At 48.7% G+C, this 22,805-nt stretch overlaps 1 protein-coding gene across 1 annotated transcript in view; it reads right to left on the reverse strand.

Annotated features, from left to right (window-relative positions):
- LOC144480207 (PH and SEC7 domain-containing protein 1-like) overlaps positions 1-22,805 on the reverse strand; it is a 137,097-nt gene that overhangs the window by 69,184 nt on the left and 45,108 nt on the right. The window contains exons 5-7 of the mRNA XM_078199391.1: positions 10,507-10,701; positions 6,080-6,160; positions 4,701-4,813 (exon numbers count right to left, since the gene is read on the reverse strand). Coding sequence (XP_078055517.1) covers positions 4,701-4,813; positions 6,080-6,160; positions 10,507-10,701 — 389 coding nt within the window. The remainder of the gene's footprint in view (positions 1-4,700; positions 4,814-6,079; positions 6,161-10,506; positions 10,702-22,805) is intronic.

The raw sequence follows: 22,805 nt of genomic DNA on the forward strand, positions 1-22,805 counted from the left end.
CAAAGCCAGAATGTGTTGCCATTTCAGAGGGCGGTTAAGTCAACTACATTATGATCAATCTGGAAGCTAGGCAAGGTAAGGTTTCCTTCCCTGAAGGGCATTAGTGAACCAGATGGGGTTTCCTTACAATGATCTATGATATTTCCACCATTACTGAGACTAGTTTTCAATTGCAGATTTTGTTAAACATACAAAATAAGATCAAATCTATCGGCCCATCGAGTCTGCTCTGCTATCAAATGTGATCATGGCTGATCCACGACTTCAATGCCATACTCGCGCTCTCTCCTCATACCCCTCAACATCTTTAATGTTGAGAAATCTATCTATTCCTTCCTTCAATACATTCAGTGACTTGGCCCCCACAGCCTAAGGCGGTAGAGAATTCCACAAGTTCACCACTCTCAGTTTTGGAATATAGTGTTCAATTCTGGTCGCCACACTACCAGAAGGATGTGGAGGTTTTGGAGAGGGTACAGAAAAGATTTACCAGGGTGTTGCCTGGCATGGAGGGCATTAGCTATGAGGAGAGGTTGGAGAAACTTGGTTTGTTCTCACTGGAGCGACGGAGGTTGAGGGGCGACCTGATAGAAGTCTACAAGATTATGAGGGGCATGGACAGAGTGGATAGTCAGAAGCTTTTTCCCAGGGTGGAAGAGTCAACTACTAGGGGGCATAGGTTTAAGGTGCGAGGGGCAAGGTTTAAAGGAGATGTACGAGGCAAGGTTTTTTCACAGAGGGTGGTGGGTGCCTGGAAGTCGTTGCCGGGGGAGGTAGTGGAAGCAGATACGATCGTGAGTTTTAAGGGGCATCTTGACACATACATGAATAGGATGGGAATAGAGGGATATGGTCCCCGGAAGGGTAGGGGGTTTTAGTTCAGTCGGGCAGCATGGTAGGTGCAGGCTTGGAGGGCCAAAGGGCCTGTTCCTGTGCTGTAATTTTCTTTGTTCTTTGTTCAATCCTAAATGGCCTACTCTGTATCGTGAGACCGTGACCCCTTGTTCTAGAGCTCCCCAGCCAGACGGAACAACATCCCTGCTTCCGGTCTCCCCAGCTCTGTCAGAATCTTATACGTTTCAATGAAATTAACTGATTTGAACTCGTGTCCTCAGAGCATTAGCCTGGGCCTCTAGAATACTAGCCCTGACTTGTGCGGCACGGTGGCACAGTAGTTAGCACTGCTGCTTCACAGCTCCAGGGACCTGGGTTCGATTCCCGGCTTGGGTCTGTGTGGAGTTTGCACATTCTCCTCGTGTCTGCGTGGGTTTCCTCCGGGTGCTCCGGTTTCCTCCCACAGTCCAAAGATGTGCGGGTTAGGTTGATTGGCCATGCTAAAATTGCCCTTAGGATTAGTGAGTAAATATGTAGGCATATGGGTTAGGGCCTGGGTGGGATTGTGGTCGGTGCAGACTCGATGGGCCGAATGGCCTCTTTTCTATGCTGTAGGGTTTCTATGATTTCTATGATTTGTGCCTTGTGGCTTTGGGGAGCCAGGAGGTGAGTTATTCGCTGCAGAATTCTTAGCCACTATCCTGCTCTTGTAGTCACAATATTTATATGGCTGGGTCCAGTTCAGTTTCTGGTCAATGTTAAGCGATGGAAAATCTACGGTTACGTTGTGTAAAAAGTTCTGAGCTCACAGTGGGAAAAACAACTTGAAACTGTAGGAAAATACAGGAAGGACGATCCTGTTACACAGAGAATAAGATTATTTATAAAGAGTGTAAACAGGGCTGACATTTTATTGAAGAATTCAATAAAGAACAAGTAAGACAAGTGAGGGAATGGATTGATTTCGAAGAATTGAAAATTTACTGCAGAGAAAGAGACCTTTCAGCCCATCATTTTACTGCCAGCTGCAAAAGAACAATCCAGACTGTTCCCATCTCCCAGCACTTGGTCCACAGCCCTGTGAGTTACAGGATGCAGTAAGAGTTTTAACAACACCAGGTTAAAGTCCAACAGGTTCATTTGGTAGCAAATGCCATTAGCTTTCGGAGCGCTGCTCCTTCGTCAGATGGAGTGGATCACAGAATCACTACAGTACAGAAAGAGGCCATTCGGCCCATCGAGTCTGCACTGACCACAATCCCACCCAGGCCCTACCCCCATATCCCAACATATTTACCCGCTAATCCCTCTAACCTACACATCTCAGGACACTGAGGGGCAATTTCTTTTAGCATGGTCAATCAACCTAACCCGCACGTCTTTGGACTGTGGGAGGAAACCGGAGCACCCGGAGGAAACCCATGCAGACACGAGGAGAATGTGCAAACTCCACACAGACAGTGACCCAAGCCGGGAATCGAACCCAGGTCCCTGGAGCTGTGAAGCAGCAGTGCTAACCACTGTGCTACCGTGCCGCCCCAATGAGGATGTCTGCTCATAAACAAGGCATTCCACATCATGAGTTACAGGATGGCCAGTGCACATCCCAACATTTGCTTTTGATACAATGAGTGTTTTTACCTCCACCAATCTTTCAGACAGTGAGTTCCAGACTCCCACCACCTGCTGATTGAAAAGAAGATTCCTCAACACCCCGCTCATCTTTTGGCAAATTATTTTACATCTGTGTCTCCGAACTATTCACCTTGCTGCCAAGGGAAACTGGTCCTTCCTATCCACTCTATCTCAGTCCTTTATAGTTTCATACACTTGTGCAATATGGCGGCACAGTGGTTAGCGCTGCTGCCTCACAGCGCCGGGGACCGGGGTTCAATTCAGGCCTCGGGTCACTGTTTGTGTGGAGTTTGCACGTTCTCCCCGTGTCTGCCTGGGTTTCCTCCAGGTGCTCCGGTTTCCTCCCACAGTCTAAAGATGTGCGGGTTAGGTGGATTGGTCATGCTAAATTGCCCCTCAGTGTCCCAGGATGCGTAGGTTAGGTGGATTACTAGGGTAAATACGTGGCGTTCCAGGCCTGGGTAAGATTCACTATCAGAGAGTCGGTGCAGACTCGATGGGCCGAATGACTTCCTTCTGCACCGGAGAGATTCTATGATTCGACGAATTAAATCTTCCTTCAGCCTCTGCTGTTCCAAAGAAAATAATCTTGGCCCATCAGATCTTTCATAGGATCACAGAATCCCTACATCGAGTCTGCACTGACACTCTACAGAGCATCTTAACCAGACCCTCCCTTCCACCCTTTCCCCGTAACCTCATGCAGTTACCCTGCTAATCCATATACACCTTGGGACACTAAGGGGCAATTTAACATGGCAATCCATCTAACTCGCACAGCTTTGGACTGTGGGAGGAAACCGGAGCGCCCGGAGGAAACCCACGCTGACATGGGGAGAATGTGCAAACTCCACACAGGCAGTGAGCCAAGGCCGGAATCGAACCTGGGTCCCTGGTGCTGTGAGGCAGCAGTGCTAACCACTGTGGCATCGTGAGGCCCTTATTGGCCATACGTCCTCATAAATCTTGTAAATCGCATAAAGGAAAAGAATGAGCTAATCAGAGGGGACACATGAGTGAATGGAACAGTTGTAGATTTTCTTTTTAACCGCAAGCTGCCCTCCAGTGCCCCCATCTGGCCATTGAAATGAAGTACAAAACCTGTCCATCCACTACCTCATAGAATCCCTACATTGCAAAAAAAGGCCATTTGGCCCATCAAGCCTGCACTGACAACAATCCCACCCAGGCCCCATAACCCCACGTTTTTATCCTACTAATCCCCCGACACCAATTCAGCATGGCCAATCTACCTAACCTGCATACCTTTGGACTGTGGGGGGAAACCGGGGCACCCGGAGGAAACCCACGCAGACACGGGGAGAACATGCAGATTCCACACAGTGACCCAAGCCGGGAATCGAACCAGAGTCCCTGGCGCTTTGAGGCAGCAGCGCTAACCACTGTGCCACCGTGCCGTCCATAAAAACAGCATTGAACCATTTTTACGTTGGCTGTTTTCTATGAGGGCAGGCTCACATTGCCCCCGCAGGCCATCCTGGGTGGAGCATGTCTACTTCTGAATTTTAATTTTTAAAATATTTACCTGTCCGTCCTCTCAATCCCTGACCTGCATTGGCAGCAGCCACCCCCCTCCCCCCTGGATCTACCTCCTGCCATCCATCCTTAACTGGCATAGGACTGCCCTGTTTCTTGGGAGAGCGGCACAGTGGTTAGCACTGCTGCCTCACAACTCCAGTGTCCCAGGTTCAATTCCGGCCTCGGGTCACCGTCTGTGTGGAGTTAGCACATTCTCCACGTGTGTCTGCATGGGTTTCCTCCGGGTGCTCTGATTTCCTCCTGCAATCCAAAGTTGTGCGGGTTAGGTTGATTGGCCATGCTTAATTGCCCCTTAGCGTCAGGGGGATTAGCAGGGTAAATATATGGGGTTACGGAGATAGGGCCTGGCTGGGATTGTGGTCGGTGCAGACTCGATGGGCCGAATGGCCTCTGCGGTAAACCACTGTTAGCTTATTACCTGTATATGTGACATGCCTGGACACATCCCTGCCGGCCCTACCCGAGACTCCCCTCCCCCTGGTCCAGGTATAAAGGTGACTGCTCTCCACCCCCCTGCCTCAGTCTGGACCAGTTCATCGGCATGGGTGTGCTCCAAGTCTTTTGCTAATAGAAGCCTATTTGTTCTTGCGTACAAACTAGTCTTTGCTCGATTGATGGTGCATCAGCCTCCTTCTGCGCTGTAGGGATTCTATGATTCTAGCTGCACTTACCCTCTGTGGAGATGGCGTCAGGATTGCACTGGTGATATCGATGTGAGAAATGGATCAGCACTCGCTCCCGCTCCTGTGTCTCTCCCATTAGTGCAAACTCCTTCAGGAACGCTCTGTAAGAAGACCATAGAAACCATCACTTCATTGCATATTAATACCACATCATCCCTTCTCCAAGGCCCGCTGCTGGTGCGGTTTGTGTGTGGCACGTCTGCTTTAGGCAGCATAGCAAAGATGTAACGATTGATGCGATCAAGGCAACTTGTCCCCCCTCACCAAACCTTTCACTTTGCATCCACGCTCAGCACAGTGGTTAACAGCGCCAGGGACCCGGGTTCAATTCCCGGCTTGGGTCACTGTCTGTGCGGAGTCTGCACCTTCTCCCCGTATCTGCGTGGGTTTCCTCCGGGTGCTCCGGTTTCCTCCCCCACAGTCCAAAGATGTGCAGGTTAGGGTGCATTGGACATGCTAAATTAACCCTTAGTGTCCTGGGATGTGATCGGCTACAGGGATTAGCAAGGTAACCAAGCAGGGAGAGGGCCAAGGTGGGATTGTTGTTGGTGCAGACTCGATGGGCCAAATGGCCTCGTTCTGCACTGTAGAGTTTCTATGATTCTACTGTGAAAATCCCCTAGTCTCCACACTCTGGCACCTGTTCGCCCACCTGTACACGGAGGGAGAATTTAGCATGGCCAATACACCTAACCAGCACGTCTTTCGGATACGGTGGGAGGAAACCGGAGGAAACCCACGCAGACACGGGGAGAACGTGCAGACTCCGCACAGACGGTGACCCGAGCCGGGAATCGAACCCGGGTCCCTGGTGCTGTGAGGCAGCAGTGCTAACCCACTGTGCCACCCAATGGGCTTCCCATTCGACGCCCTCTTCACCTCATCGTGAAAAGGCGCCTTGGGTCGGGGTAGGCGTAATCCCTGAGGGAATTCCGTCGAATCATTTTACCCCTCCTTCTGGCTCACAATCTGCCCTTAGCGAATCCTCTCCCAACTTCCTCCAAGAAATTAGACAGACACTGTACAGAGGAGCCGAGGTGTGGCCTCACCAGTGCCCTGTACAGTTGTGAGCAAGGCATTCTATTCCCCTTGCTGTGAAGCGCAACATTCTGTTTTGCCTTCTTCATTGCTTGCTACATCAGCCATTGTGTGTAGTGTTTTTAAGCATGGCTTATCAGACTTTTCAAATTAGTTCTATTTATCCAACTTTGTTAACCCGATTGAATTGGCTCAAAAATCTTTAAACTTTTTAATCACGATTTATCTGGCTTCTTTGAAGCGTTAATGCAAAAGGACTCTTCAACCAGATTGTTCTGACCTGTGGCATATATTTAAATGCAGACAAAGGACTGGTTTCTATTTCTTACCTCAGCGCTTGATCTAGACTCATCCCCGTGAAGTCAAAAAACCTCAGGTATTCCTCGGCCACCATCTTACTGAAGTCATTACTGAAAGAAGAAGAAGAGAGTGAAGAAAAGGGAGAGAACGAGAGACAGGCAGCATCAGGTGAGAGAGAAAGAGGGAGGAAGGGCTGGAGTTTCCGTGGTGGACGCAGTTGGCGGAAGTTGCACCCAAACTGTACTAGTGTCGAGATAGTGTTCTTTTCCTTGGTCTTCTAGATCATAGAATCCCTACAGTGCAGAAGAGGCCAGTCGGCCCTCAAGTCTGCACCGGCTGTCTGACAGGGTATCTCACCCAGGCCCTCTCCCTCCCACCCTATCCCTGTAAACCCCACGCATACTCTTGCAACTCGGCCAACGTTGTCTACCTGATATGCTGCAGGAAAGGATGTCCCAAGGCATGGTACATTGGGGAAACCATGCAGACGCTACGGCAGCGGATGAATGAACACCGCTCGACAATCACCAGGCAAGACTGTTCTCTTCCTGTGGGGGAGCACTTCAGCGGTCACGGGCATTCAGCCTCTGATCTTCGGGTAAGCGTTCTCCAAGGCGGCCTTCACGACACACGACAGCGCAGAGTCGCTGAGCAGAAACTGATAGCCAAGTTCCGCACACATGAGGACGGCCTAAACCGGGATGTTGGATTTATGTCACACTATCAGTAACCCCCCACAGCTTGCCTCCTGGACTTGCAGAATCTCACTGGCTGTCCTGTCTGGAGACAATACACATCTCTGTAACCTGTGCTTAATGCTCCCTCCACTCGCATTGTCTGTATCTTTAAGACCTGGTTGGCTGTAGAGATTCGCATTCTAATCAGTATTCTGTAACTTGATTTTGTGTCTCTGTATGCCCTGTTTGAGAGCAGATATCCACTCCATCTGACGAAGGGGCAGCGCTCCGAAAGCTAATGGCATTTGCTACCAAATAAACCTGTTGGACTTTAACCTGGAGTTGTTAAATGTTTACCCACGCATTTCCCATGGCTCCTCCAACTCATTTGCAAAATGGTAAACCCAAAATCTAGCCTGAACCAGTGTTTTAAAACCAAATTCTTAAAAAGAAAGAAAATTCACTTTCTGTATATTCTAAGCATGGTAACTAGGTGCCGTTTGCCCGACAGACGGCTGTATAAGGCTCTGGTCAGTCCCCATTTGGAATATTGTGAGCAGTTTTGGGTCCCATATCTAAGGGAAGGATGTGCTGGCCTTGGAAAGGGTCCAGAGGAGGTTCACAAGAATGATTCCTGGCATGACGAGCTTGTTGTATGAGGAACGGTTGAGGACTCTGGATCTGTACTCATTGGAGTTTAGAAGGATGAGGGGGGATCTTATTGGAACTGACAGGATACTGAGAGGTCTGGATAGAGTGGATGGGGAGAGGATGTTTCCACAAGTGGGAAAAACTAGAACGAGAGGGCACAACCTCAGGCTAAAGGGACGATCCTTTAAAACAGATGAGGAGGAATTTTTTCAGCCAGAGAGTGGTGAATCAGTGGAACTCCTTGCCGCAGAAGGCTGTGGAGGCTGGGTCATTGAGTGTCTTTAAGACAGAGATAGATAGGTTCTTGACTGATAAGGGGATCGGGGTTATGGGGAAAAGGCTGGAGAATGGGGATGAGAAAAAAATCAGCCATGATTGAATGGCAAAGCAGACCCGAGTGGCCTAATTCTGCTCCTATGTCTTATGGACATGGCTGAGGATGAAGTTACCACAAAACAATAATACTTTTAAAAATCAGCCTCAATCCACTTTCCGTGAGTTACCTGTTCCGAAATGACCGAAAATTACTTTTAAAATATACACAGCACTATTTGTTACTTATACTGAGATTAGCCTCCAAGTTAGATTCAATTTCAGAATATTTATTTATAATTTATTGCATAATTTGCCCAAAAGAGGCAGCATAATTTATGGAACGTTTTTGTAAAGGGCCTGCAGAGAGAAAGAGGGAACGGCCATTTTGTCTCCAGGGCCTAAACCCAGCACAACATATTTTCAACTAAAACAGAAAGTTGCAGAAACTCGAGTCGTGCTCAATGTCACTTGTGCCTAAAAATTCTGCTACATTTTACACCTTTATGTCAATTCAGGCAGAATTATCATAGAATCTCCACAGTGCAGAAAGAGGCCACTCGGACCTGCACCGACTTTCCGGATCATATCCCCATAACCCCACATATTTACCCCGCTAATTCCCCTAACCTACACATCTTGGGACACTAAGGGGCAATTTAGCATGGCCATTACACCTAACCTGCACATCTTGGGACACTAAGGGGCAATTTAGCATGGCCATTACACCTAACCTGCACATCTTGGGACACTAAGGGGCAATTTAGCATGGCCAATCCACCTAACCCGCACACTTTTGGACATTAAGGGACAATTTAGCATGGCCAATCCACCTAACCTGCACATCTTGGGACACTAAGGGGCAATTTAGCATGGCCAATCCACCTAACCTGCACATCTTGGGACATTAAGGGGCAATTTAGCATGGCCATTACACCTAACCTGCACATCTTGGGACACTAAGGGGCAATTTAGCATGGCCAATCCACCTAACCTGCACATCTTTGGCCACTAAGGGACAATTTAACACAGCCAATCCACCTAACCCGCACATCTTTGGAGTGTGTGAGGAAACCGGAGCACCCGGAGGAAACCCTTGGAGACACGGGGAGAACGTGCAAACTCCACACAGACAGTCAGCGAAGGCTGGAATTGAACCCGGGCCCCTGGTGCTGTGAGGCAGCAGCGCTAACCGCCGTGCCACCATGCCACCCACTGCTGCAGAGGAACTCCAGTCCCTAGTGGATTTAAGAAGCAGAGTAGCAGGCGGAGATGTATGAAAGAGGGAGCGAGAGAGGGAGGGAGAGAGGGTCAAGGAGACAATAATATGAGGGCGGAGTCAAGTGGAGTCAGAGAGAGAATAACAGACAACGTGATCGTTTAAAACATTCCCAAATAGGAATAGGAGACCAACAGAAGAAACAGAAAACGAGACGGGGAAGAGAGAACATTAAAGAGGTAAGTAGAATATTGAATACACAAACAGCACTAAAGCGGGAGAAGATAAAATAGATAGGAATAGAAGAACAGATGCAGAATTTTACAAAGTGCACAATAAAGGCAATCATTAGGACAGAAAAGGAATGTGAGATGGAGAGAGGGCAGGAGGAAAGATAGAAGGGAGGAAGGAGAGAGAGGAAGAAAAGATGCATAGAGGAAAGGAGGAAGAATGGAGGAGAAACAGAAAAGGAAAAGAGAAAGGAGAGAAAGTAGAGATGAAAAGAAAGTGGAGGGGGAGAAACGGGGAGAATCATCACGGCTTGTTTTTGTGACATTTTGGAACATCGAGACAGCAGCACCCTCTGATGGCCACGAGAAGATGAACTGGAACTTGGTAAATCTCAAAGGCTGCTTTCCAAAGACTTTGAACCTGCTCAGGTAATTTGCTGGGTAAAATGACATGTGACTGAAAGCATTCGCAAAGGTCACACTAAGTCCCAGTAACAGAGCCCGGGGGAGGTCTCAATCAGCCTCTCCCAAATATCTGCCCTGTAACCCCAGCGGAATGACTTTTGTGATGTGGGTTTAGGTGAATTTTTATGATTTGGTATTTCCAGGGAACACAAAAACGTGGAGCAGAAACGGGAATGTTGGGAGACACCACACCAGGATCATGCATTGGTGACTTTTCCACCCTTTATGTTTGTTACTCTGAGACAGATAGAGTCAGAAATCTCACAACACCAGGTTAAAGTCCAACAGGTTTATTTGGAATCACGAGCTTTCGGAGCACTGCTCCTTCATCAGGTGAGTGGAGAGATAGGTTCACAAACATGGCATATATAGACGGAGACACAATTGCAGGATAATTAGATTGGCCTGGGTTTGCAAAATCCTCCTGACTGTCCTGGCTTGAGATAATTCACACCTCTTTAACCTGTGATTATCCCTCTCTCCACTCGCACTGTCTGTACCTGTAAAGACTTGATTACCTGTAAAGACTCGCATTCCAACCATTCTTCACATTCCAATCTGTAATTATTTCGCAATTGTGTCTTTGCCTGTATATGCCGTGTTTGTGAACCTACCTCTCCACTCACCTGATGAAGGAGCAGCGCTCCGAATGCTCGTGATTCCAAATAAGCCTGTTGAACTTTAACCTGGGGTTGTGAGACTTCTTACTGTGCCCCACCCCAGTCCAATGCTGGCATCTCCATATCTGAGACAGATAACAGCATTATAAGTGGGCGATTGAAAATCAGAGACTAACGTGTGTCTAAGTTTCTGCCAATCGCACTGATGCTTAACCTGTTTTTTTCCAGCTTTATTTCCAGCTCCTCTCTCTTTCACCTCTGTCATTCCCCAGCGCCACTCACTTTTTCCCCAGGTGGCGAGCCACGTCTGACCTCTTGAACCCGTCCAGGTAATAGAGGCGTTTGGCCAATCGCTTGGCGGCCTCCTGGTCCGTCTTGTTGCCATTGGCCAAAGTGTCGGTGCTTCCCAGTGCCAGCTGTTCGGTGCTGTCCATCTCAGACTCGGAGTCCATCACCAGGTGGTTCAGGTTGCTGTCACTGGGGAACAAAACATTCGAGAAGGGATCGGTAAAATCCACTCGGACACCTCGTGAGTCTTTCCCCGAGCTAAATCACATCGCGATTCAAGCAACAGACACGAGTCTTAACTTATGTAATCCCTCGTCACGTTTCTCAGAAGAGGCTCTTCAGATACAACAAGTTGCTTTAAAGCATCACACTTGTTCCATAAGCAAGCACAGAAACCATTCTATGCACAGCAAGATGCCAGAGAAGTCAGAAATAATTAGTATCATAGAATCCTTACAGTACAGAAGAGGCCATTCAGCCCATCGCGTCTGCAATGACTCTCTGACAGAGTAACTTACCCAGATGTCCTTCCTTCCCCGCCCTATTCCCGTAACTCCTCACATTTCCCATGGCTAATCCATCTACCTTAGACACCTTTGGACACTAAGGGGCAATTTAGCATGGCCAGTCCACCTAACCTAGAATCATAGAATCCCTATAGTGCAGAAGGAGGCCATTCAGCCCATCAACTCTGCACCGACCACAATCCCACCCAGAACCTATTCCCATAACCCCACATATTTACCCTGCTAATCTCCTGACACTAGGGTTAATTAAGCACAGCCAATCAGCCTAACCGGCGCATCTTTGGATTGTGGGAGGAAACCCGAGCACCCAGAGGAAATCTATGCCGACACGGAGAATGTGCAAACTCCACACAGACCATCACCCGAGGCTGGAATTGAACCTGGGTCCCTGTCGCTGTGAGGCAGCAGTGCTAACCACTGTGCCACAGTGCCGCCCTTAGTGATGGGCTATCTTACTTTTGACATATTAGGTTGGTATGTTCCGATACATGACGGCTACCAGGAAATCCCTGCCAATCCTTCACTAGCTCCATGGGATCTTAAACACCAGTCAGTGACACTATTCGCTCTAATCACACGGCCTGAATATAAGCCTTTGAGCAAAAAGACATATTATTTTTTTTTAATTCTCTTGTAATGAAAACAGAAAATGCTGGACAAACTCAGAAGGTCTGGCAGCATCTGTGAAGAGAGAAACAAAGTTAAAGTTTCGAGTTCATATGACCCTGCTACAGAATTTTCTCATTTTGTGCACATAAAAATATCATTGCTACTCAATCAAATATTCAAAACATGCATTATTAAGACAAACAAAATGGATAGATTATTAATATGTTTAAGGATGGACTGTCAGGTCATTCTCTTCACCCTACCTGTAACTGCGACAATATAATTCTGCACCCTCTCCTTTTCCTTTTCCCCTATGTACTTTATGAACAGTATGTTTTGCTTAGATAGCACAAGAAAAATGTTTTTCACTGTATCTCAGTCCAGTGTGACAATAATAAGTCAAATCAAATCAAACGTGTCTTCACAGACAACAGAGGATTGGCCACTGATTATCAAAGAAGCAGGGTATTGCTGACAAAAGCTTGGCAGTTAACTGTACCCTGGTGCATTCTCACCTCTATCAATCAGAGTCCACTTGCCAATCACTCTCCGCTCATGCGGTATAAATTGTTGTTCCCTTTACAATTAGTATTCCGTTGATGTGAGTGCAAGGTGAGAAGGTTATTAAAGAGTTGTGTTGGGGAACCGATTACTGGGGTGCGATTGAAGAGGTATACAAGACTTTGAAACATCTCCCAGAAGCATCTCACACAATGGGTTACTTTGAAGGGCGCGGATGTAGGCGCATAGCAGTTGTCTTGAACGTGGTAAAGTCTGCACAAACTTTGGGTTTCTTTGGGTGCTACGTCAATGAATTATGTTAAAAAGCACGCAAAGGAGTTTCACACAACTGACGCAACACGCTACCAATGTCACCGAGAGATATTGGGCGGAATGAGGAACTCGATCTGTGGTTATCATGTGAAACTCATCCTCCATAATCCAATGTTCATGCAATGATCCGTCATCACTGAAACCTTAGGGGTCTTTTTAAAAATGCATTTAACAGAGTAACGGGACTCTGATTGAGGCTGAGTCTGGGGCGGGGTGAGGAAGGTATTGAGGCCAAGGACACTGCCTTGTGCGCCTGTATCCCAACTCGCTGGACCATGGAACTTCTGGGTGGGATTTTCCGGCCGCGCTCGCCCCAAGGTCGGAAAATCCCTCCCGAGGTCAATGGACCTTTGCATGGTCCGTGTCCTGCCCATGGCAGGCGGGACGGGAAAATTCCACCCTCCGTCTCCGATGCCGCCCAGCCTCTTGGGTGCCGCAGTGAGACTGCCTCCATCAAGCTGGTAGCCTGCCCAAATGGTAGGGGTTCCCCCCGCCCCCCCCATCCACTGTTGGCAAAATGCCAACTGCTTTATAAGATGACCCTTCATTAAAAGATTACAATGATGCAAATTTGCCAATCCACATGGTAGCCCACTCGCTGGCACTGGGAAAGTTCCCCGGTGGCAGGACTACATGGGGGAGCTGTCCAACATGGCTGCCTACTATTTCACTGTCTCCTCCACGCTACCTGGGGGGTCCGTTAAATTCTGCCTTCCAGAATCCCTGCTGAAGCAGCATTGTGATACCCCCTCCGGGTTTCATCAGCTTAACGGGTTTGTCTTTGTTGAAGGGACACCACCCTTTGGTTCCCCGTAGAAACATGTCTAGATTAGTTCCAAGTGCCACCTAATGTACCCATGCTATTCTCTGTGTTACTGACTACCTCATGCCAGCTATGGTAGACGGCACAGGGATTTGCAAGGTCAACCCACACAGGCAGTTCAGGAGTCAAAGCAGGTTGGCACGCGCTTGGATTCCGCTCACAAACCTCAGAGATGTGGGGCAGCAAACACGTACAAGCCCAGTGGGTAAAAGGGCACAGAGGAATTCTGCACACACTATAGTTACATTGAAACAAGGTCTCCTCAGGGTTACTGTGGATTGTGGGTCGGGAGGCAACAACACTGGTAAAACGCCAGCCTCAGGCATGGGAGGAGAGCCCAGAATCTTCCACACTCACAGCATCTTACCAGTAATAGGAATCTAAGTGGCGTGGCCACCCACTGGACAGTGCCACTAAAGTGTCCAATAAAGGACCACTTTCCCAAATCCTGCCGCCCTACTCCATTCCCTCCACCCCCCCCACACCCCTGCTCCCTCCATCCCCCTCCCCCAACCCCACTCCTTCCACCCACCTCTGCTCCCTCCATCCCCCTCCCCCAACCCCACTCCCTCCACCCACCCCCCCACACCCCTGCTCCCTCCATCCCCCTCCCCCAACCCCACTCCCTCCACCCACCTCCCCCACCCCTGCTCCCTCCATCCCCCTCTCCCACCCCCGCTCCCTCCACCTTCCCACCCCACTCCCACTAGTATTTTATCAGTGTTGGAAGGAGTTACCATAGCACGAGGCGGTTGCTAGGTAATGACCATGTTTGTAGCTATGGTGCCACTGCTTGAAGGTGCCTACCTCCCTCCACCCCTCTTTCCCCCCAATGCCTCATCATGGAGGTGCCATTTCCTTCATCCTGCAGTGGTTGCCTCCAATGAGAAGCTCTGGGAACAGACCTCCACCCTCAGCTGAATGGCCGGCCCCCTGTAGTGGATGGCTAAATGCCCGCTGTTGGTAAAATGCCACCCCAGGCTCCTGTTATCCCCTCCCCTCCCCCCGGAGTTGGGGTTAACTCCCGCTTTTGATCTCAGCAATGGCAATTCTTCCCTCCTTTTTTAGTTTATATATTAGTGGTCACAAGTAGGCTCACACTAACACTGCAATGAAGTTACTGTGAAAATCCCCTAGTCGCCACACTCCGGCGCCTGTTCTGGTACATTGAGGGAGAATTTAGCATGGACAATGCACCCTAACCAGCACGTCTGTGAACTGTGGGAGAAAAGCGGAGCACCCGGAGGAAACCCACGCAGACACGGGGAGAATGTGCAGATTCCACACAGACAGTGACCCAAGCCGGGAATCTAACCCAGGTCCCTGGCGCTGTGAGGCTAATCACTGTGCCACCGTGCCATGCTGATAAAATTCCGACCACGGCATCAGGACCAGTATTCCGGTGGAGAGTAAATGTCGAATTATTTTGTCTGGAAGTGTTCACCTGTGATCTTTATAGAGTTGAGAAGGTACAAGGTTCGAGAGCAATCGCCTGATGTGTCACTCACATGACTTCTGGATTGGTTTTAAAATCTTGATCAATAAATCCAATGAGTAATCTCACTGAAAGTGATTAAGAAGATAGTGTGGTGTAAAGTAGCTGATGTACATGGATTCCAATGGGTCATACATTGTCTTAAAGGCATGTGAAAGTATTAAATGTACACTAGGCAAATGCACATGCGCTCTCTGCCCAGTATGTCAAATTTCCATTTCCTCCTTCAGTATCTATTTAATTGGAGAATGTCAATGAAATAAAATGAAATTTCTACTTCGATAACGCCTTTCACATTCTCAGGATGGGGTCTGATGTTGCAGTTGTATAGGACGTAGGTTCGACCGCATTTGGAATACTGCGCCCAGTTCTGGTCGCCACACTACCAGAAGGACGTGGAGGCCTTAGAGAGAGTGCAGAGGAGGTTTATCAGGATGTTGCCTGGTATGGAAGGGCTTAGTTATGAGGGGGGATTGGGTAAACTGGGGTTGTTCTCACTGGAAAGACGGAGGATGAGGGGTGACCTAATAGAGGTGTATAAAATTATGAAAGGCATAGATAGGGTGAACGGTGGGAAGCTTTTTCCCAGGTCGGTGGTGACGTTCACAAGGGGTCATAGGTTCAAGGTGAGTGGGGGAGGTTTAACACGGATATCAGAAGGACATATTTTACACAGAGGGTGATGGGGGCCTGGAATGCGTTGTCGGGCAAGGTGGTGGAGGCAGACACACTGGGAATGTTTAAGACTTATCTAGATAGCCACATGAACGGAGTGGGAATGGAGGGATACAAAAGAATGGTCTAGCTTGGACCAGGGAGCGGCGTGGGCTTGGAGGGCCAAAGGGCCTGTTCCTGTGCTGTATTGTTCTTTGTTCTTTGATGTTTATCTAACTAAATCTTTTGAAGTGCAGTCACTGTCGTAACATAACGTGACGCCCAATTTGCACACAGCAAGCTTCTACAGACATTATGGCCATAATTTTACCATCACGCCCGCCCCGATTCCGAAGAACCCAGAACGGAATTCTTCGCTGGTCTCAGGTGGGATTTTATGAGCCTCACCTGAGCGAGGTCGTAATATACCGGCCTATGACTGTTTTAATGATGTTGAGGCATTAATGTTGTCTAGGACGTTGGAAGAATTTTCCAATTTGTGAATCATGCCATGATAGCCTACCTGAGATAGAAGGTACCACTTCGGTTTAACATCTCAGCACCTCTGATAGCGCAGCACTCCCTCAACACCGCACCAAAGTTTCAGCCACGATTATGCTCTCACATTGCTGGAAGGGTCTTGAACCCAGAGCTTTCCAATTCTGAGCCATGCCTAACGCATCAGAATTGCATTACTGAGATTTGCAAGATGACAGATTTTAGCTCCAACAACACTCAGGAAGCTCGACACCATCCTGGACAAAGCAGCCCCGCTTGATTGGCACCCCATCCACCTCCAACATCTACTCCCTCCACCATCGACCCACAATGGCAGCCATGTGGACCATTCACAAGATGCACTGCAGCAACTCACCATGGCTCTTTCGACAGCACCTTCCAAAACCACCACCTCTACCATCTAGAAAGACAAGGGCAGCAGATACATGGAGAACGCCACCACCTGCAAGTTCCCCTCCAAGCCACTCACCATCCTGACTGGGAAATATATTGCCGCTCCTTCCCTGTCGCTGGGTCAAATTCCTGGAATGCCCTAACAGCACTCTGGATGTACCTACACCTCAGGGACTGCAGTGGTTCAAGAAGGCAGCTCAACACCACCTTCTCAAGGGCAATTAGGGATGGGTAATTAAAACGATGGCCCAGCCAGCAATGCCCACATCCCACGAAAGAATAAAAAAGGTAAATCCAAATGATGACACAATATCTCTGGTAACAGTATCTAAGGAGTTCTGATGCTTACTTTTCGTACAAAATCCCAATTATTGAAGAAATTATTTTTTAAAAAACGACTAACAGCTCCTGAATTCTGGAGGGACCATTTAGTTTTCTCCAAGCACTCTAGCCCTGTCGCAATCTCCTCTCCCACATCCACTACCCATCTCAGCAAAACACTAGCCCCCATTCCCTTATACTCACGATGGACACATTCCATCCATGAGAATCATTGGAATCATAGAATCTCTACAGTACAGAAGAGGCCATTTGATCCATTGAGTCCACACCGACTCTCTCACAGAGTATCTTACCCAGGCCCTCTCCCCTGTCCCTATCCCCGTAACCCCACACATTTCCAACGGCTAATCCATCTAACCTACACATCTTTGGACTGTGCGAGGAAACCAGAGCACCCGGAGGAAACCCACACAGACATGAGGAGAATGTGCAAACTCCGCACAGTCACCCAAGGCCAGAATTGAACCCGGGTCCCTGGCGCTGTGAAGCCGCAGTGCTAACCACTGTGCCACTCATTCCTGTATCATTTCCCACACTTCTACTCACTCCATCAGATCAACTCAGTCATGGGGTAACTCCCCCCTCTTCCCAGCAGTGACCTTGGTCAAATACATTCACCTTCTTAACTCCACCATCAGAATCATAGAATCACTATAGTGCAGAAGGAGGTCATTCGGCCCATCGAACCTGCATCAATAACAATCCCACCCAGGTCCTAACCCCATATCTACCCCACTAGTCTCCCTGACATTAGGGGGCAATTTAGCATGGCTAAATTGACAAGGATGTTGCCTGGATTGAGTGGCATGCCTTATGAGGATAGGCTGAGGGAGCTCGGTCTTTTCTCCTTGGAGAGACGAAGGATGAGAGGAGACCTAATAGAGGTGTATAAGATGTTGAGAGGCACAGATCGGGTGGACTCTCAGAGGCTTTTTCCCAGGGTGGAAATGTCTGCTACGAGAGGACACAGGTTTAAGGTGCTGGGGGGTAGGTACAGGGGAGATGTTAGGGGGAAGTTTTTCACACAGAGGGTGGTGGGCGAGTGGAATCGGCTGCCGTCAGTGGTGGTGGAGGCGAACTCAATAGGGTCTTTTAAGAGACTCCTGGATGAGTACATGGAGCTTAATAGGATGGAGGGTTATAGGTAGGTCTAGAAGGTAGGGATCTGTTCGGCACAACTTGTGGGCCGAAGGGCCTGTTTGTGCTGTAGTTTTTCTATGTTTCTATGTTAATCCACCTAACCCGCACATCTTTGGACTGTGGGGGGAAACCGGAGCACCTGGAGGAAACCCACGCAGACACAGGGAGAACGTGCAAACTCCAAACAGACAGTGACCCGAGGTCGGAATTGAACCCGGGTCCCTGACGTTGTGAAGCAGCAGTGCTAACCACTGTGCTACCCTAGAATGTTCAAGATCGTTGGCCCTTAAATATTGACAAGTAAGACCCTTCAGGCTGGATATGGGCACAGGTACAACACGAGTTAAAAGCCATATTGAGTTATTTTAACTTGAGGTAACACTCAAGCAGGCACATGCAGATACTTACTGATGATTTCGTTTGCCAAAACTTCTTTGCCGGACAGGGAGTGACAGATATCGGTATGAGAAACAAAGAGAATGTACAGTTGAGTCACAGGAGCATCCCACAAATCTTTCCGCTCACCTCCACACTGATAAGGCCCCTGGCACATGTCAATAAGTAACGCCTAGCACAGAGGTGGCAGGCTCCACCCATTAACACACTGCACAGCAATGAACCCGGGTCATCTGCATTTACCAAGCTACCTGCTGACGCGATGCATCAACAAAGTTGCCGTGGAATAAATGAGCTTGCAGTCTCTTTCCGCTGTCCAGAAGAATCACATTCCGGGGAGCGTTATTTGGCCAACGCTCACAGGAGGAGGAGATTAGATTTAGTTCCAGCTTCTCACTGTGAGAAACTGCTTGCTCCTCTCAGCATTGCCCGCGCGGTTTCACAGTCGATACAATCGAGTCCATTAATGATTAAACAGCCACAACCTTCCTTCTCTCTCTCTCTCTCAACCAGTAAGTAACAAAGGCAAACACTTGAAGTTTATGAAACTGCACAAATTGTTTGGCAGGGCAGCGAGGAACCCACATCCCACCACCCCCCCTCCCTACAAGATACTTACTGGAGTTGCAAACCAGGGAACCCTGATTTAAAGCGATTGGCAAAACAGCCGGCGGTGACCCGAGGGGAATAAAAAGGCTTTTTTTTTTGTGCAGCGAGTGGTTGCGATCTGGAATGCACCGCCTGGGAGGGTGGCCAAGGCAGGTTCAGATGCAAACTGTGAGTGAGCAGCTGAACAGACAGCACCGTGGCAGTGCGGGGCTACCTGCAAAGAGTGCGGAGGGGGTTTGGGGGGGGGGGGGGGGGGGGGGGGGAGTGCGATGAGCCTTTGCAGAGAGCCGACACTGACTCAAATGGGCCAAAGGGCCTCCTCCTGTGCTGTCTGTAACCGTCCAATGATTCCAATGAGCAATGTCGCCAACCCTCCGGGCTTCTAGAAAAAGTGAGAGGGCATGGGATCCAAGGGGCTGCTGCCCGGTGGATCCAGAACTGGCTTGCCCAAAGGAGGCAGAGAGTGGGTATAGATGGGTCTTTTTCTAAATGGAGGTCGGTCACCAGTGGTATGCCCCAGGGATCTGTTCTGGGACCCTTGCTGTTTGTCATTTTCATAAATGACCTGGATGAGGAAGCGGAGGGATGGGTTGGTAAGTTTGCCGACGGCACGAAGGTTGGTGGGGTTGTGGATAGTCTGGAGGGATGTCAGAAGTTACAGAGGGACATAGACAGGATGCAAGACTGGGCGGACAAGTGGCAGATGGACTTCAACCCAGATAAATGCGTCGTGGTCCATTTTGGTAGGTCAAATGGGATGAAGGAGTACAATATAAAGGGAAAGACTCTTAGTACTGTGGAGGATCAGAAGGACCTTGGGGTCCGGGTCCATAGGACTCTAAAATTGGCCCCGCAGGTGGAGGAGGTGGTTAAGAAGGCGTATGGTGTGCTGGCCTTTATCAATCGAGGGATTGAGTTTAGGAGTCCGGGGATAATGATGCAGCTATATAAGACCCTCGTCAGACCCCACTTGGAGTATTGTGCTCAGTTCTGGTCGCCTCATTACAGGAAGGAGGTGGAAAAGATTGAAAGGGTGCAGAGGAGATTTACAAGGATGTTGCCTGGATTGAGTGGCATGCCTTATGAGGATAGGCTGAGGGAGCTCGGTCTTTTCTCCTTGGAGAGACGAAGGATGAGAGGAGACCTAATAGAGGTGTATAAGATGTTGAGAGGCATAGATCGGGTGGACTCTCAGAGGCTTTTTCCCAGGGTGGAAATGAATGCTACGAGAGGACACAGGTTTAGGGTGCTGGGGGGTAGGTACACAGGAGATGTTAGGGGTAAGTTATTCACACAGAGGGTGGTGGGCGAGTGGAATCGGCTGCCGTCAGTGGTGGTGGAGGCGAACTCAATAGAGTCTTTTAAGAGACTCCTGGATGAGTACATGGGACTTAATAGGATGGAGGGTTATAGGTAGGTCTAGAAGGTAGGGATGTGTTCGGCACAACTTGTGGGCCGAAGGGCCTGTTTGTGCTGTAGTTTTTCTATGTTTCTATTATCCTGGAGATGCCGGGAATTAAAAATTAATCCTCTGGACGACCCAGGAGAAAAGTCATAAAAGCGTCAAAAAAAAGTGTCCATTTTAATTGTGTTTTTAACACTTTCGTTTATCAATTTAAAGTTTAAGTTTATTTATTAGCATCACAAGTTGGCTTACTTGTGGGCGGCACAGTGGTTAGCACTGTTGCCTCACGGCTCCAGGAACGCAGGTTTGATTCCAGCCTCAGGTCCACTGTCTGTGAGGAGTCTGCATGGGTTTCCTCCGGCTGCTCCTGTTTCCTCCCACACACCAAAGATGTGCGGGTTAGATTAATTGGCCATGATAAATTGCCCCTTCGTGTCAGGGGGACTAGGAGGGTAAATATGTGGGGTTACAGGGATAGGACCTGGGTGAGATTCTTGTCAGTGCAGGCTCGATTGTCCGAATGGCCTCCTTCTGCACTGTAGATTCTATGATTCTACATTAACACTTCAATGAAGTTACTGTGAAAATCCTCCAGTTGCCACACTCCGGCACCTGTTCGGGTACACGGAGGGAGAATTTAGCATGGCCAACACTCCTAACCAGGGCATCTTTAGAACTGTGGGAGGAAACCGGAGCACCCAGAGGAAACCCACACAGACACAGGGAGAACGTGCAGACTGCACAGACGGTGACTCAAGCCAGGAATCGAACCCAGGTCCCTGGCGCTGTGAGGCAGCAGTGCTAACCACTGTGCCAACCACTGTGCCACCGTGCTACGTGAATCGAGATTTGGTGGGCGGGGGAAAGGGGTGTATGTTTGGATTGGATTACTGAAGGGGAGAAGCTACGTCTCCAGGAATACATCCAAGCAGAATTGGCAATCCTGAGGTTTTTTTTGTGTGGGTGTCGCTGGCTAGGCCAGCATTTGTTGTCTGTCCCTCATTGCCCTTGCGAAAGCGGTGGTGAGGCATCTTCTCGTACTGCTGCAGTCCATGTGGTGTAGGAACACCCGCGGTGCTGTTAGGGAGGGAGTTCCAAGATTTTGACCCAGCCACACTGAAGGAATCTAGGCAGTGTGGCAAGGTCCCTGCCTGACTAAAGCCACGGCCACAGACTGCCCTTCCCCAGTGCATGGGGGTCCGCAGTAGTGACCTGGCTCCGGAGGTCACTTCTTAATCTAAAACCTTTGAGTGCCATAGAGAGAGCGGTGCCTCACATTCTGACAGCAACGAATGATGGCATCGACAACACGACACCCCTGTTTAAACGTTACTATCTTAACAGATAATGCTCTTCTGCTCCATCAGAACCTTTTGAAATATGCAGTCAGTCACAATTTAAGGCAGGATTTTTACCCTCTAGCCAAATGTTGATAGACCTTCGGTTAGGTCAGTTCTGCAACATTGCACTTAGGTTTCCTTCTCTAAAGGCCGTTCGTGAACCAAATGGTTTTTTTACGACAATGGTTTCATGGTCATCAGTCATTCCAGATATTTCATGGATTCAAATTTCACCATCTGCCGTGGTGGGATTCGAACCCGGGTCCCAGAGAATTACCCTAGGTCTCCAGATGAATAGCTCAGTGACAACACCACTACATCCCGTTTCATAGGGGCAGGTGAGAGTCAACCACATTGCTGTGGCTCTGGAGTCACATGTAGGCCAGACCAGGTAAGGATGGCAGATTTCCTTCCCTAAAGAACATTAGTGAACCAGATGGGCTTGTGACAATTCAGTAGTTTTATGATCATAGTTTTTTAATTTTAGATTTATTTTGGTTAATTGAATTTAAATTCCCCTGCAGCCATTTTAACTTGTCTCTCATTTGAACTCATATTAGGCCAGGCCTGGCGATTACAGCTCACTCAGTGCTATGCCCATCATGTTACTCTATCCATACCTGAGGGTCAGTGTAACCAGAGGACACAGAGTTCAGGGAATAGGCAACAAGACCAGAGGGGGGAAATGAGAAGATTTTTTAACGTGGCAAGTTCTTGGGATCTAGGATGTACTGTTATGGATGGTAGAAGCTGGGTCACTAATGTCCTTTCGGGAAGGAAATCTGCCGTCCTTACCCGGTCTGGCCTACATGTGACTCCAGAGTCACAGCAATGTGGTTGACTTTCAGCTGCCCTCCACAAGGGTAACTATGGATGGACAATAAATGCTGGCCAGCCAGCAATGCCCATGTCCCACAAACAAATGGAACAAAAAGCAGATTTAATAGGAACTTTCAAAGAGGGATTAGATATTGAGTCGAAGGGGAAACACTTTCAGAGCTATGGGGAAAGAGAGGGACAGTGGGACTAATTTAAAGCTCCCTCAAAGAGATGTGACAGACATAAGGTGCCACATCTACTGCAGTTTCTCCATTACAACAGTGACTCCAATCCAGAAAAAGGTCCTTAATTGGCTGTTGGGGGAATCCTGAGATTGTGAAAGGTGCTATACAAATGCAAGTAAAAACAGAAAGTGCTGGAAAATCGC

This window comes from Mustelus asterias, chromosome 28 (genome assembly GCF_964213995.1).
Source record: "Mustelus asterias chromosome 28, sMusAst1.hap1.1, whole genome shotgun sequence".
NCBI classification, from domain to species: domain Eukaryota; kingdom Metazoa; phylum Chordata; class Chondrichthyes; order Carcharhiniformes; family Triakidae; genus Mustelus; species Mustelus asterias.